We start from the raw sequence: 16,547 nt of genomic DNA on the forward strand, positions 1-16,547 counted from the left end.
CCCATCTCTGCCATCCCTCCCACCCCCAGATGTGATGTTGTTTTATGATCCTGATAGGAATAGATCAGTTTTAGAGGTTTCCACTTGGCTTTTCCTATTGTGATAGCTCTAACCCTACAGGTCAGGGACCCAAAATGAGTGTAATGTTAATTGCCAAGCACGTCAATGCCAATTATTCACTTTGGGACCCGGAAATGACCACCAAGCAGGTTCACAGACCCAGTGGACCTACTGTAAGCTGGACCTTGGGCAGGACTCCATTAATGATCTGGGCACCACATGAGCCACTCTGACAGGGGAGCCGTGATGATCCAGGGGTTTAGGTGCAAAGTCAGTTCAGACCTTGTGTCCATCAATCTTCAAAATGTTTGGCTACCTAGTTTTCCCCAGGTGTAGTTACCAAAGGAAAGGCCTTTGGGATTCATTTCTATGTATACTTGTGGTATATTGCAGGGTCCTTCTTGGTATTTGGCCACCTCTTCAGTTCCATGTCTGAAATCTGGCTCAGGTCCAGAAACTGGCTGTGGGATCCTGGTTTTTTATATTGGGCAACCAGCTTGATTTTCCTAGTCATCCATCCTTGACTTTTCTCTGCTGGTAGTACCTTCAACTGCCCATCTATTTTGCCTCTAGGGATGCTGTGTTTTATGAAGCATTTCTGCAGCTCAGGCTCCCTTGGCTGCCATGCACACCTTGCTGGCCATTGTACTTTGCAATATTCAGACTTCTGTCAGTTCCGTGCTGCTTCCTGGCCTCTTCTGTTTTAGGATCCTATCGTCCCCAATGCTGTTCTGGAACAGGCTTTCCTACTGTCAGCTCTCACCTAAAAGGTGAGCCACCATTGACTAGTGACATCAGTACCCCTTTCATCAGTCTGTTTCTTTGGACTTTTGTAAAAATTTGTTATTTGTGCCTTTATGTGGAATATAATCATCTGGTGGGTCTTCAGGAAGCACAGAGTATTTAAATTTCAGCACACCCACATCCCTGACCCTTGTACTCCTTTCCATCAGTCCGCTGTAGCAGTTGTCATTTCAACTTTGCTTACTGTGGACCATAGCTTTTTCTACGTGTAGTGTTTTAAAAATATATCTGCAAATTCTGAAATTTCTCCCTTTGAAAGGAGTCTGATGCCTCTCCCCTGAATATAGGTGAGACTTACTAACAGCTAGGGAGTGGCAGAAGTGATGGTATATGACTCCTGAGGCTAGTTCACAAAAAGGCCATGGCTTTCCTTTGTCTTTGGACAACTGCCCTTGGAATCCAGCCATTACATTGTGGGGAAGTCTAGGCCACAGGAAGTGGCCATGTGTGGGTATGCTGGCTGACATCCCCAATCCAGGCTCCTGCATCAACTGTCAGACATGTGAGTAAATGAATCTTCAGATCATTCCAACCCCTGGCCTTCAGGCTGCTCCAGCTGAGGCCCCAGATGCTGTAGAACAGAGACAAGCCATCTCCACTATCTCCTGACCCACAATAACCTAAAGAGATAATAAATGGTTCTTGTTTCAAGCCACCAAGTGTGTATATAGCAATAAATACAGCATCATTCTAGGAGCATCCTTTCAGGGAGTTTGCTACCAGTCTTTGCCTGGGCGTTAAATCCCATATCTTAGAAGATTGATCATAATAGTCTTCTACCCCATTTTACGCTCCAGTTCTCTCCTGATTTCTGCAGGGGTCATGCTGATGAATTAAACAAGGATGATGGGGACCACCACTTATAACCAAGCACACTTATAATCCAGCCCCACACAGACTTCCCTAGCTCCTGGCAGTTGGCTGGTTCTCACATGTAACGGGTTGAACTGTGTCCCTGCAATAGATGTTGAAGTCCTAATCCCCTGGTACCCGTGAATGTAGCCTTATTTGGAAATAGGGTCTTTACAGATAATCAAATTAAGATGAATTAATTAGGGTAGGTCCTAATCCAATGACTGGTGTCCTTAAAAACAGAGGATTTGGACACAGAAACAGACACACATATAGGGAGAAAGGCATGTGAACATGAAAGCAGAGATGGGCATGATGCACCTACAAGCCAAGCAGCACCAAAGATTGCCAGCAAACCACCAGAAGCTAGCAGGCAGGGATGGAAGATCCTTCCTTCGCAGCCCTGTAACCTCGTTCTGACTTCCAGCCCCCAGAACTGTGAGATAAATTGCTGTTAAGCCACCCAGTCTGTGGTACTTTGTTACTGCAGCCCTAGCAAACTAACATGTTCTTTTGAGGGGGAGGGGGCTATAGTCCACCTGAATTACGCTAAGAAATAACCATAATTATATGCCTAGTGTCCAACAGGTTGGGGAAAGGAGTGCCCGGTTGGTAGGGAAAGGTGAGCCACATGGGCAGGCTCCAGAGGTTCAAGGCAGTCTTGGGGGTGGGAGTGGTCAGAAGCTTTGACGGCACCTACCCAGATATGAGATCTCTTTGACATGTGTCATGGGCCCAGATTTTCCCAACCAGGGCCCCAAACTTAGCATCACAGAACTGCCTTGGCTGGGTGTTTACCATCTTTGAGATATTAATTCTTGAGCCTAGCCCTTGTCTTTATTGTCTCAATGCAGGAGATGAGGCTTTTTTTGCAGGCAGCTGAAGAGACTCCATGGCTTTCAATGGTCTGTTGGTAGCCATCCACTGTCCATTATTTCTCTTAAGGGCATCAGTAGTGTTAAGGAATAGCTACCCAATCCCAGTACCCTTCCTTATAGCTAATATTTCCATCGTACGTAAAAGGCTTCTAGGGTATTCATTTCACTTCTCTGGTTCACTCTTCTACACGGGTGGAAGGTTAACAATTACATCACTTCGTGCCAGGGGCTGTGAGTGTTCCATCCACAAGTGGTGAGTGATTCACCCCATCTTATCACCTGCCATCTAAACCCCAGGTACCAACTGTTGCAGGATGGTTTCTCCAGAAGCAGATGGTGAGAGTGAGTTTGGGGTACAAGTTTATATGGCATCACACCTGAGAAAGGAAGGGGAAGGAGACAGGGTTGAGCCTAGGAAGGAGAGGGCCATGCAGGCCCAGCTAAGCTGGAGGCAGCCTGTCGTGCTCGCAGAGGCCTTCAGCGCTGGGCCCAATGGCCAGGCCGGCTCAGTCACCTCAAGAAGGATACGACCTAGGAAGGTGGCCCTCTGCGGACAAGGGCGGGTATTCGCGGCCACCACAGTCCACCGTCGCACCTGGCAGATACGCTTCCCGCCGACAGCGGGGATCAGCTCCCTCAGGATTCCCGGTGTGTGTGTGGAGGGGGCGGGGGGGTCTCAGTTCAGCTCCGCCAGCCCCCAAGGCTCCGGACGTCTGTAGTTCCCTCACGTCTGTCCTCGCACTTCCCAAGGTCACCCCACGGTCTGAAATGGCTGCTGGAGCTCCTTCCAAGGCTGTTTTAAAAAGCACATGGGCTAACACACACGTTACAGCGCGTCTACGAAGGACGTCCAAAGGTGCCCAGGGGGTCCTGCTCACTCCCGAGAGTCGTGAAAAGGCCCACGCGTGCTGGGGAGGAAGCGTGTGGACGCCCCCCACCCGCCCCAGCGCAAGCCCAGCGCACCCCGAACCCTCAGCGTCCGCGCGGACACCAGACCAGGGCCTGCAGGGTCGCCGTGGACGGACGCCCACCTGAGGCCCGCGACCCCAACACCTGAGACGAGGGGCGTCTCGCGCCCTCAACCCCAACACTGAGGTGACCGCGCTGAGACGCCAGCCCGCGTTCCTGCCTATCGGCGATCCAAACCCTCGGCGCAGAGCCTCTCGGGAGTGACGCTCTTCCTGCTCTCCCAATGGGAGCCCGGAGCGGCCTCGCCGCGTCCTCGCGGCCAATGGGAGCGAGCCTCTGGTGTTGCTGGGCGGGCCCGGCCTCCCAACTGGCAGGCGACTCGCCGCGTTACCCGTCTTGCCCTTCCCGCCGCGCACGCGCGCTCCGTACAGGGTCGGCCGGGCGGTCGGGGGCGCGCGGGGCGGTGGCAGCGCCAGAGGAGCCGTCCGCGCTCGTGCCCGCGCCTCTGTGGAGCTGCCGGGGCCGCGCCCCTGCCCGCCGCCTGCGATCCCCGCGGGCGGATGCGGGTCGCCGGGCAGAGGGGAGCGACGTAGCCGCCGCCAGTGCCGCCGCCTCGGCTCGGCGCGGCCCGACCCCGACCCAGACCCCGACCCCGCCCGGGTCGAGCCGGCCGACCGGCCGTCCTTCGGCGGGGCCATGGCCGAGCGCGGGTGCCCGCTGGAGGCGGTGCCGTTACCCGCCGAGGTGCGGGAGAGCCTGGCCGAGCTGGAGCTGGAGCTGTCGGAAGGTGAGCGGCCCGGCGCCTGGGACCCCCGCCCGGCCCTCCTCCCAGACCCCCGCCCGACCCTCCGCGGGCCCGGGACCCCCGCCCGGCCCTCACGCCCGAACCCCGACCCCCGTCAGGCTTCCGGCGCCCGGCGGGTGGCCGCGCTTTGGGTGGTTGGGCCTGAGGCGCGGGAACCTGGACGGGGATGACCGTTCTGTCCGAGCGGGCTGTCCGAGCGGGCTGTCCCAGCCGAGGGCTGCGGGTCAGCGCCCTGGCAGCCGCGCCGGCTGCAGCCCCGCGTGCCTCGGTTTCCTCCTCTGAGACGGGGTGGTCGCAGCACCTGCCTCTCGGCGCCCGTATGAGCCTAATGCCTTAGCAGGTGTAAAGCACTGAACACTTCGAACGAGGTTGTTAGCCCCTTTTAGGGAACTTTTAAAAATTTAAAAAGCATATTCAATAAGTGGTTGGTTGTTTAAAATAGACTGAGTGATTAGGCCTCAGAGGCGTGGGTGGTGTTACCCCTTCGTCTGTTACCCCAAGGCTCGTGTCCTGAACTCCGCGTGGCTGTCGGCGCACAGAGTTAGTTCTTGTCCGGGATCAGGGAGGCCTCGTAGCCGTTGAAGAGAAGCAACTAAAGGCTTAACTGTTCTTGACACTTAAATGCGTTTTCAACTGTCAGCAGTCATTTACTCCATAGTCTGAACCCAGTTCAAGTTTTGCTCCGGTTGGGGTAGTGACTTGTTACCACTGTCTAATAAATATGCCCCGGACTGTAGTGACTGCTGACCAGCCTTCGGGAGGTAGGTGCCGTCGTTATCTTTGTTTTACAGATAATACAGCATTTTCATGCAACCGCTTTGAATTCAACATCCAAATTTTTAAACGTTCTGTGACATGTGGCATTTTTTTTTTTTAATGGAAGTGCAATTGGAAAAGGGTGGATTTGAGAATTCTTGGTGATTAGGTGCTCCTGGAAAATCTGAAAAACTCAGATTAGGAATGGTTCTGACAGTAACTACTGTCCTGAGTTTGTCATAGTTCTTCATCGAGGGAAAAATCATATAGATGCCGTTTAGATTTTACACAATTTCAAATATGTTTTTGCAGATTGTTCTTAATTTCTTCCCCAGTGTATTAGTTATTTTCTCAATTCCTTGTTGTTTTGTGGTTGGATGTTGAAGGTCTTTCTAGGAGTTGACAGATAAGATTGAGAGCTTCATGACTTGTGTGACAGAACACACATAAAGACAAGTACTTCAACAAAAGAAATGCTTCTCTATTGAATCCTTTTATGCTGCTGTCATTTTAGACACATGTAGAGGATGTACAGTTGGGTGAAGGGTACAAGATTACGCATAGGTGGATAGGAGCCTGGAAGCGTAGCTTAAGCTGAGGAAGGAGAAGACAGTGTTGAGGGGAAGGGACAGCAGAGTGCGGTGCAGCCAAGGAGGCAGGAGCCCCGGCCTCTGTCCCACGCCCACACCGGTGAGGTTTATTTACGTAATTAAAGGAAGGTGTTATTAATGAAGCACACTCCTAAGGCAACCAAAGTTCATGTCATTGTCATTATCATTTTTATATTTTCATCAAGTAGAAGTAGAAAGTGGGTCTCCCTTTGCCCTGCGTGCTGTCTCTCCCCCCGCCCCCCTCCCCCCACCGTTTGAGAGCAACTTCTAAGTTAGAATAAAGTCAAGTCGGAATAGGGTGCCTTCATGGCACTCACATTTGTCTGAATGAGGAGTTGCTTAAAACTTCGAGATGACATCGTACGAGGCAGGTTGGAGGGAGGAGGGAGCTTAACCCAGACAAAACGCTGCCCACATGGAGACGGGGGTCATTGTCAGATACCGGGGTAACCTGGAGAAGCCTTCCCGATGTCCCCTCAGCCCGTACCCGGCCTTGACTAGGAGAAAATACACCCCTGCCTTTATTCATAACTCGCACGTGGCCTTGTTCTCCAGCATCCTCACTGGATTCTCACTGACTGTTGAAATTGGGGTTCACCCTCAGGGATGGTTCTTGTCTTTGGAGGCACTCATTTCTCCCCATAGAGCAGGTCTGTGGACTTTCTCATTCCAGAGGCAAACAGGCACAGCCGTGCTCTTGCGCCCTAGCTTTCCTGGCTGCTTTGCCCGTCCTGACTCAGGGGTCTTCTTCAGATGAAGTTGAGGGTGACGGGTGGAGGTACACAGAGCCTCACTCTTCTTAGAAGCCCCCCCACCCCGTGAACATACTCAGAAGAATTCACGTATGTGGCTCCTCAAAGCGGATCAGAATGTCTGTGCATGAAAATGAGGTTATTAGAGGTATAATCTTCATTTTTTTTTGAAGAATTAATTCCCAAACACTTACACTTTGCCTATTACTGTCTGAAATTACCTTCGATTTGCCTCACAACTAATTTTGGTGCCGAACAGTGTCTTGGGGCTGTTGCTGCTGAACTGCTTTAAACGAGGATGACGGGGTGAACAGGCGGAGCACAGGGGATCTCTAGGGCAGCGCGACTGTTCTGTACAATACAGTAATGGTAGATACAAGTCATTCCACGTTTGTCAAAGCCCAGAGATTGTACAACACGAAGAGTGCGCCCTAATGTTAGCTGCGGACTTCAGTTATAATAACGTATCAATTTTATTCATCAGTTAGAACGTATGTAACCACAGTAATACAAGATGTAAACAGTAGGGGATGTGTGGGAAATCTCTGTTGTTTCAAATAAATTTTTTGTAAACCTGAAAAAAAAAAAACCCACAAAAAACCAAGGGTGATGGTGTGAAGTTTGTTCTTTGTTTTAGTTGCCTGCAGAGGTTTAGAGAGGAAATTCCTACACAATAGGTTACATTTATCCCACTCCTGTTTTTTCATTCTGGTTAATAGGTCTATTCTGTAGCTTTAACTTTAGTCTGTTTCTTGTTTTCATGCAGTTTGATAGTGCAGGGGCTCCAGCCTGGATGGAGTCGACCAGAAAGGGGAAAAGTTCCATTTGTGGATGTAGAGGAAGGGACTTCTTTTCACAAAAAGCGTTTTTCCTCATTAAATGTCTTTAATTTCTAAAATTTGTGATATATTGATAATTCTCTAGTTTTCAAAATGACAGCCCGACATTGCCTTCACATCGATAAACATTTGTTGTGCTTCCTGAATATTCTGTGGTATACTAAAGTTCTCATGTCCAAATTCCATTCATCTGTCAAAGCCCAGCCCAAGTGTCTTATGTGACCCTTTCCTGATCCTCTCTGATGAGGCTCCTTTCTCAGAATTCTCATCACCCCGCCCCCTCTTTTGGAGTTCTTGCCACCTTTTGTTTTTTGCGTTTGTTATTTATATATATTCATTCATTCAGTAATTATTGTGTACCTGCTGGGTGCTAGGTAATGTTTTGGCTGTAGTGGTCAGGTTTAGCGTTGTTTCTCCATTGATCATAAGGCTTTGTACAATGTTGTATTAAAATAGGAACGTAGATACACATTGCAGAGAAATGAAACAATTTAAAGGAAATGTAGGCTGGAGTGAGCATCCCTCCTACCTCTGGCATCTTCCCAGATGTGGCCCGTGGTATCCATTTCTTGTGTTTTCTTCTAGAAATAATCTGCCCGTGGTTCCCATACAGTGGTTCACACACCTCCCGGGCTCCCTAAGACCGTTGCTGGGGGCCTATGAGGGAAAACTGTCTTTTTATAATAATACTAAGACGTCATTTCTGTTTTCCATGTTTGTACTGATGGTGCAGGAGCAGTGATGGATAAAACTACCGGTGCCTTGGCAGAAACTGTGAGGCAAGGGCCCCAAATCACACTGATCAGTGCATTCTTCACCACCTCCCCACTTGCAGTAGAAACAGTGCCACTTTGACTTAGACATATCCTTTCTTGCTGAAGCAGTAACAGTTAACTTTCTTAAATCTCAACCCTGAGTACTTGTTCTAGTCTCCTCGTGAGGAATGGGAGGTGCACGTAAAGCACGTCTGCCACACTGAGAGGTCCAGAGTCTGTGAACGGCTCTGTTGTGCAGTTTGAGCTGCAGAACAAATGGGCCACGTTTGTTGTGGAGCGTGATTTTTACTTGAAAAAGTGAGTGACAGACAAGCTACAGTTAAAAATATAAAAATTTAAAGCTTCTGTCTGCTACCATGAGCTTGACAGCCTCTCAGTACTTAAAGACTTATTTTGACGGGATCAGTGGCAATATTAATGAATGTGAGTTATTGATATTATTTAGTGAAATGTGTCAACGTTAGGAAGAGCTGCGTAATTCTGTGAACCAGCATTTTCCAAATGAACAGTGTATCATGTTACAGATTTGTGCATGGGTAAGAGATCCATTCAAAGATATACCAATAGATTGCAACGAAAAGTTGCAGTACGAAAAGTTCATTGACAAGGTTTTAGATTCTACATTGCAGCTGTCATTTAAGAAACTACCACTTGCCTAGTTTTGGTGTGGTATAAAGCAGAATGTCCACAGTGATCTGAAAAGGCTACTGAAATACTCCTCCCTTTTCTAACCCATGTGTGTGTGAGGCTTTGCTTCATAGACTTCACAGACAGGATTTGCTTCATAGACTTCAACCCACATATCCTGCAGCCAGCTGAATGCTGAAGCAGATATGAGAATCCACTTGTCTTCTAAGAAGCCAGATATTAAGGACGCATGTAAAAGTAAAACAATACCTGTACTCACTAAATGCTTTGGAAATCTATTATTTTTTTAATTTAAAATATTACTTATGTTAGCATGGTAGGTTTGTTATAAAATTTTTTAAATTAAATGTTAAAAATTGCATAGTTTTAATTGCTAATATGGTAAACATTGATAACTCACAAAGAAACAACAGCTCTTTGGGGTCCTCAATAATTTTTAAGAGTGTGAAGGGTTCTTGAGGGCAACACCTTTGAGAACCACCAGACCACGTAACACTAACAGGGCTTTTAAGGAGATACCTAGATGTCAACATCTAAAACGCATCTCATTTTTCGTCCCCTGGTACTCGGGTTCGCCATTCCAGATGCTTTACTATCTCCCCACTTGGAGAGTCAGTGCCTTTAACCTCCTGTTTGGCACAGTTTGCAATTTCTGCGGAGGATGAACTGGAATAGGGAGAACCAATGAGAGGTATTTTTCTTTTACTTTGTGTAACATTTTTTTAGCTGTTGCCTGGTATAATGTGATTTCTGTTTATATTTTTAAGGGAAATCAGATGTTTCAATTTATAAAACATACGTTTGAAAATCTTTAAAAATTGTACTTACTGACTAGCTGCTTGTACATCCATCCCACTTTACGCAAAATCCATCATCATGATTCAGGTGTATTCCCTTTAGAATGTTTTTCTTTCTATAGCAAATCATCCTAGTGCAGTTGTCTTTTTAAAGAATATTGATTTATAAATTTTTAAAAGAATATAAATACTAGGATTTCCATTAATATCGTAAAACTTTGCACATGCTGTTCATTGCCAGCTCTCTGTACGTGTTGAATTCCTTCCTTCGTTTTCAGACTTAAGTTTAAACTTCACTTTCTCTTTGAAGCTCTGCCTTCCTCTGAGAACAGCCCGCTCAAAGTTAGGTGCCTGCTCTTTTTGTCCCTGTAGCACTTACTGTGTCATTCTTACAGGATTTATCCAGTTCTGTGTTTATTGTTTGTTTGGCTTTTCTTTGCCACTTCATAGGGAGCAATTCCAGAGGAAGTTTGATCTGCCCATCGTCATGTCCTCAGCGCCTAGCACATTTTAGGCGTTTTACTGAGCGCTTGCTGAATTAATAGAAGAGTGACCCACGCATGGTGCTTATTCTCAGTTTTAAATCAAGAATCCTCCGTAATTGGCTTGAATACTTAGCTTTTTGATAATAGTTTCTCAGATTCAGTGAAGCCCTGGGAGGACTGACCTGAGCCTCGGGGAGCCATTGAACCAGGATGTGGTCTTTGTTGCTCTGAACTCCTAGGAGGAAAAGCGGCTGAGATGAGTGCGCTGGGAGTCTGGCCCCGCCGCGTGGAGCTCCAAGACTCCAGTCGATTCCGGCGCTGCAGTGGCCGTGATCCCCCTGGGCCCTCCCTGCTGGGGTCCGGGTCCACACTGACCACAACTGAGGTCACGACTCCTGCCGCAGGAGTACAGCAGCTGCTGCATGCCTGGGAAGCTGTGACTCCCAATAGGGACCTTGGCTCAAGGACCCCACGTGGCCTGAAACTTTCCTAGGGCTGCCTGGAGTCTAGGACTTTTCCTGCCCCACCCGCCTGCCTTTCTTCTTCCTTCTGCAGTCACACCCGACAGCTCGCCAGCCTCCTCCGGGGCCCTCCCCATTTTCCCACCTAAATCTCTTCACGTCTGATCCTGTCATGATGTGTGCTTCTTGGAGGACCTGAAGTGCCTACAGGGTCATGGGTTTAGACCCGTGTTGGGAGGGCTGGTTTATTTGGTGTTCTGGTTTACGTGTGCGTCTCCCTGGTCGATGGTCTGCCCTTCGCGGTGGTACCCGGCACGTAGCTGGTGGTCATCGTGCACTGAACTGACGTATTTGCTCTTCTCACGACTCTCTTGGCCGCGGCCAGCTCTGGCTTAGTTGGCCATCGTGACACTTCACCAGAGCAGGGGCCGAGCCCACCTTGCTCTCCTCGGTGTCCCAGGCACCAGAGCCGCCGACGTATCGGCCATGGCCATTGACCTGTTACACTTCCAGGCTCTGTCGTAAAGAAAGGTGCCATTTGCCCTGTCCATTTGCCTTCTGTTAACACCTGGCAGACAAAGGGAGGTTGGGCCCTTGCGGAGGCAGCCTTAGACTGGGTCAGGAGGAGCCGTCCCTGTGGCCGCGGAGGGAGCAGTCGCGGCTGGCGGGCTGGCTGGGCCGGGGCCGCAGAGGAGGGAGCCTGCCGAGTCACGGCGCGAGGCGCAGGCCCTGGGAGACGGGCCAGGAAGGCAGCCCGGGCCGGCCGGGCGGGTGTGCTGGGCCCTGGGCTTCTGCGCCAAGTGCGCTGAGGAGCCGCTGGAGCTCTTGCTGCTCTGACCGCTGGTGCCCTTAAAGACTCCCTGGCTGCTGGGAGGAGGGAGAGTGAGCCCGAGGCCAGCTGCAGGGCAGGCGCTGCGGCAGCACGTGCTCGGATGCAGGGCAGCGGCTACAGGCTACAGGGCTGAAACGCGGCTGGATCGGAGGCGGGTCCGGAGCAGGACTGAGGGCATCGCTGTCGCTGTTGCTGGAGGGTGGCCAGGAGTCAGGACTGAGCGCCATGATTTGCTGCGTGTGCCCCGTGAGATGGGAGGGGCCGGGGAGGGCCGGGCTGAGGGAAAGCGTGGCTGCTCCTCCATTCGCAGAAGAGCTCGCGCGAACACACGGGCCGTGACTCGTGTGCGAGGTGGCCGCGTGGAGGTGTTACAGGACGGAAATTTCTACCCTCACAGACGTGCGTCCTCAGTGGGGGGCGCAGACGGCCAGAAGAATAAAAACATACGCAACATTAGATTTCGATAAGTGCGTTGAGAGAAACCGGGAGGGAAGAGGGACGGGGAGGAAACGCTTGTAGACTTGGGGCGGGGGGGGGGCTGCAGTTCTCCCCAGGGTGGGCAAGGGAGGCCTCCCCGAGGAGGGCCTTTGAATCCAGGGAGAAACTGCATTGCTAGGAGGTTTGTTTGCGGGGAGGGCTCTGCAGGTGGGGAGGCCCCAGGGCAGGTGAGGACTGTCCCGCGTGTGTGTGTGTGTGTGTGTGTGTGTGTGTGTGTGTGTGTAGCAGAGGGGGACGAGCAGCGGCTGGAGGAGATTCCCCAGGGCCCCTTGTGCCTCCGCAGTATCAGTGTTTATCCGGGGGGTGGGGCTCCGTGGAGGAGGGCCGTGGTCTGGCAGGTGCCTCATGCCGGGTCTCTGTCCCGGCAGTGAACTGGTTGCCTAGGATGAAGCTGAAGGCAGAGAGTGGCGTGGTGAGCGAGGTGGGGACCCCAGCCAGTCTGCTCCATCGTTCCGCTGTGTTGGGATGACATGGAGGGGCGCGCCTGCTACCCTGTGCAGTAAATGCTTCCCGCGTGACACACGGGCCAGGACGCGGGATGGAGACGTGAGGGGCCTGTCTCCCCCTCGGCAGTCGCAGCACCTGGGGGAGAGCGACCGCCGTCCTGCTCGGCACTGGCCAGTCTGGCCAGGCCCTTTCCTCGGCTGGCGGGCAGGAAGGAGCGGGTGTGTCGGGGCACAGTGCTCTTCTGGGGACAGCCGCCTGGCGCAGGCCTCAGCCCAGGCGTGTGGGTCTGAGTCGTGCACTCGTGGCAGCCTCTGTGGTCATTCAGTTCCCTGCCCTCCTTTGACCGTCAGCCTCGCAAAGTGAGATCAATATACATTCAGGACTTAGAGTCTGAAAAGAGACCAGGGCGGGGGCACTGCTCTGCTGGGGTGAAGAGTCCTCGCGGAGCGGGGCCTGGGGGTGGAGTCCCTGCCTGCCGATGCGGCCCGCACCCCCATGGGGCGTCCCCGCAGGTGTCATCGTCGGGCTCCAGGGTGAGTGCTCCGTCGTCTTAGTTGGAAAGACCCAGAGACTTGTAATTTTGAAGACACATCTCTCTTTCATCTTTTAACTGACATGATATACACCATTTAATATAAAATGAACGCCTACAAAGCATTTGGTCACTCTGCTATGACACGGCCGAGGAAAGCGGGGGAAGGAAGCAGGGTGGTGGGAGTGGGAAACGTACTGCTGGCACGTCCTTAAGACAGACTCTTCCTGGAGCATTTTGTTTGCAGTGAGCTGCTTCTGAGTGAGACCAGCATAACCCTTGTGGATCGGTCTGTATACCCGTAAGTTATCCAGCATTTCTGGTGTTGTGCTTCTGTATTAAAATGACTAGGAAGTTAGGTACTATTTGGCAAAGAAAAACCTCTGTGGTCAGGGAAGGAAACCCTAAACATTGTTACCTCTGTCATTTGTTGATGAAGAATCTTTTGGAGTGATGCCCCCCAAGGGCTCCCTTCCCACTTTTCACACAGGAGGTGAATGGCCTGTGTTTTGAGAGTTCCTGCATTCTTGGGGCAGCACTTCAAGTAATCGCCGGGGTACAGTGATCACGCAGGGGTTTCCATTCAGACTTGGCTTTGTGTCATTCAGCCGTAAGGAAAGAATAGAAATCCTGTTCCTTCAGTCTACACTGACTATTCGTGATTTAAGACTACCATTTTGGAAACAGAGAAGGAACTTTTATTCCCTTTCAGACTTCACAAATTTTCTACAGGGTCTTTGGTAAAGAACCTTTAAACTGAGTATCTGAAACGTCAAAAGCTATGCTTATGCTTGTTGAGAACAGGCAACTCAAAAGAGCATGTCCTAGTAAGTTCCTCCATAACTCATGGGTTTGTGTCCTCAGGTTACCTCTAAAGATGAAGGAGGCTAAGCTGTTTTCAGGAAACAGCTAGGAAACACTAAAACTAGGATCGTTTTGAAATGAAGGTCATAGAAATAGAGATTCTCATCTCATCGTCAGATAGTCTTGGTGCTATGGACTGAACTGTGCCCCCCAAATTCATATGTCGAAGCCCTAACCCCCAGTGTGACTATATTCCTTTAAGGAGGTGATTAAGATTAAATGAGGTGCTAAGGGTGGGTCCCCAATCCCCTAGGAGCCGTGTCCTCATAAGAGAGAGAGAGAGAGACACGTACACACAGAGGAAAGACTACGTGATGACCCGGGTGGGCGGTTGTCTGCACACGAAGAGAGAGGCCGCGGGAGGGACCAGCCCTGCTGCGACACGTGGATCTCAGACGTCCAGCCTCCAGAACCGTTGTTTAGACCACCCAGCCTGTGGCATTTTGGTATAGCGGCCCGAGCAGACTAAGACCCTCAGCGTGTCATCCTGTCCTTCAGCAACCTTCAGCAGACTGAGTAGAAAGGCTCATGACCTAGCGGGGCTGACAGACGCGTGAACTGGCAGTGCGGTGAAGTGTGCGGGCCCAGTCGGTGCTAAAAGGGGAGTGACCGTCAGGGCTGGGCAAGCAGGAAATAGAGTTTCCTCCAGCTTTGTTTTGAAGGCACGTGTGAGGAGGGTGGAGCAGAAGAGCACGGAAGGACGTGCTGGACAGAGGAGGGTGAGCCAGAGCTGAGTGAGCTGGGGGTCCAGACAGTGTCCCCCGGCCAGTGGTGGGAGAGCAGGCTGGAAGGACGGGGCTCCTCACGGGAGGATTTATGCATGCCAGAGAGGAATTCGGACCGGACTCTGGAGTCCAGACCAGTGTTGGAACAAACTCACATGCGGCCTGCAGCCAGGTGGGTGTTGTGGATGTGAGGTGACAGGCACAGTAGAACCTTCTGTGGTGGTGGAAATGTTTTGTGCTGTCCGGTGTGGTAGCCACTGGCTACTTGTGGCATTAAACACTTGAAATGTGGCTGGTGGGCCTGGGGGACTAAATAGTCATTTAATTTACTTTTAATTAATGAAAATTTAAATAGCCACATATGGCTAGTGGCTGTTGTATTGGACAACACAGCAAAGTGTGTGGTCTGCTAAAGGCATTGTATTAAAAAAGAAGAATGCCGTCAACGTATACCTTATGCAGTCTTCTACCCCAGCTCTCAACAGTGGGAGAAGATTAAAATGAGTGTGTGCGTTCAAGAACCCACAAAATCTTGAAAAGAGAGATGGCCAATTTTCTGTTTTTGAAAAAGGGCTAAGGGAGTGGTTACCCTTGGGTGCTTTATTTTAAGCAGGTCTTCCTTAATAAATGATGGAGCTGGCGGGGTTTTAAGGTATTAAGCAGCAATTGAAATATTCCTGTGTGATCTCTGTCTGTCTCTCTTTACTCCTCTCTCTCTCTCTCAGATTTAGAATGATTTTTCTGGTGGCATGTAGAGAGTGGTTTGGATGAGTGTGACATTGGGATAAGAAACGTTAAAGAGCATGTTGCCGTGCTCCAGGGCAGGAGACCGTGCTGACCTGGCTGGAGGCTGAGCCAGTGGGCTGGGGAGAGTGCTCTGAAATAGAAGCAGCAGCCTTGGTGTGAAGAGGGGCACGTCGGAGGATGACCCCTCATTGGGGGGCTCTAGGATGACTCCCGAGTTTCTGAAATGAATGCCGGGGAGATGATGGGTCTCTTCACTGAAGATGTGGGACACGGGAAGAACACGTCTGCTGCATACCTGTTGAGCGTGAGGCACCTCTGGGAGATCTGAGGGATGGTGTCCAGGGAACATTTGGGTGTGTAGGACAGGCACTTTTAGAAAGGGCTAGTCTGGAAGTAGAAATTTGGAAGTCATTGGTACAACAATTGCCCCGTCTGGAGAACTGAAAAATTCAAAGAAGGCCTAGGATAAACCCTCGAGGGACTCAAGCCCCAGAGGGAAAGGCAGAGCGAGGAGACCACAGAGGAGACTGAAGAAGGAAGACACCACAGCAGGAGCAGAGCAGGGGTTGGGCCTCTGTGCACGGAGGCCGGAGAGGGTCTCTAGCCAGGGAGCATTTACTTGGGGTGGAGGATTTTCTAGGTCAATACGCATGACCAGTCATCAGGTGAAGATGACTCTCCTTCCCCAGATGTCACGGAAATGGTAGCAGTTTTAAAAATTGAAAGGAAATTGACAGCAGTCTAGATTCTGGAAAGTCAGAAAGGTCGGTCGGCACAGTGAGCAAGGTCGGGGCGGGAGCGGGGAGGCAGGGCTGAGGCGGGGAAGCCTCTGTGCTGGGGAGGAGAGGGTGCCTTTCTCAGGGGTTTCCGGAGTCCGCCACGCCACTGCATTGGGAGGAAGGGGTGCCCAGAGGGCAGGCCCGCCGCTGCCTCAGCAGCACAGTTTCTCACTCACATTCCTCAAAAGAGTTCGCTCGAGTGGAAGCTGTGCAGCTGAAAAGTTGGGAAACCCTGGAGGGGATGATATTTAAGTTCTCCTTTCAGCTGCAAGAGTGTTCTGCGTTCTGGTCATGAGCATCCAGTGTGAATCATACCATAGTGTCGTCTTATCTCACCAAGGGATGTTTAAAAGCAACCTGCACGTGGCTGTTTATAGGGGCTTTATTCATAATTGCCCAAACTTGGAAGCAACCAAGATGGATGTCCTTCAGTAGTTGAATGGATAAATCAACTCTTACATTGAGACAATGGAATATTATTTAGCACTAAAAAGAAATGAGTTATCAAGCCAAGAAAAGGCACAGAACAATCTCAAATGCACGTTACTCAGTGAAAGAAATCACTCTGAAAAGGCTACTGATTCCAACTATTCTGGAAAACTATGGAGACAGTAAAAAAGGTCAGTGGTTGCCAGGGGTTCAGGGGTTCAGGGGGTGGGGAGAGGGATGAATAGGCAGAGCACAGAGGAT

At 50.7% G+C, this 16,547-nt stretch overlaps 1 protein-coding gene across 15 annotated transcripts in view; it reads left to right on the forward strand.

The window, feature by feature from the left end:
* Positions 1–3,761: 3,761 nt before the first annotated feature.
* The window catches only part of DIP2A (disco interacting protein 2 homolog A), a 92,193-nt gene continuing 79,407 nt past the window's right edge, over positions 3,762–16,547 (forward strand). For all 15 annotated transcript variants that reach the window (XR_013828415.1, XR_013828416.1, XR_013828417.1 and 12 more), the window contains exon 1: positions 3,762–4,290. Coding sequence is in view for 12 of the 15 variants with exons in the window: in XM_079921864.1 (XP_079777990.1) it covers positions 4,200–4,290 (91 nt within the window). In the remaining 3 variants the exon portion in view is untranslated. The remainder of the gene's footprint in view (positions 4,291–16,547) is intronic.

Source organism: Stenella coeruleoalba, assembly GCF_951394435.1.
Source record: "Stenella coeruleoalba genome assembly, chromosome: 5".
Lineage (NCBI taxonomy): Eukaryota > Metazoa > Chordata > Mammalia > Artiodactyla > Delphinidae > Stenella > Stenella coeruleoalba.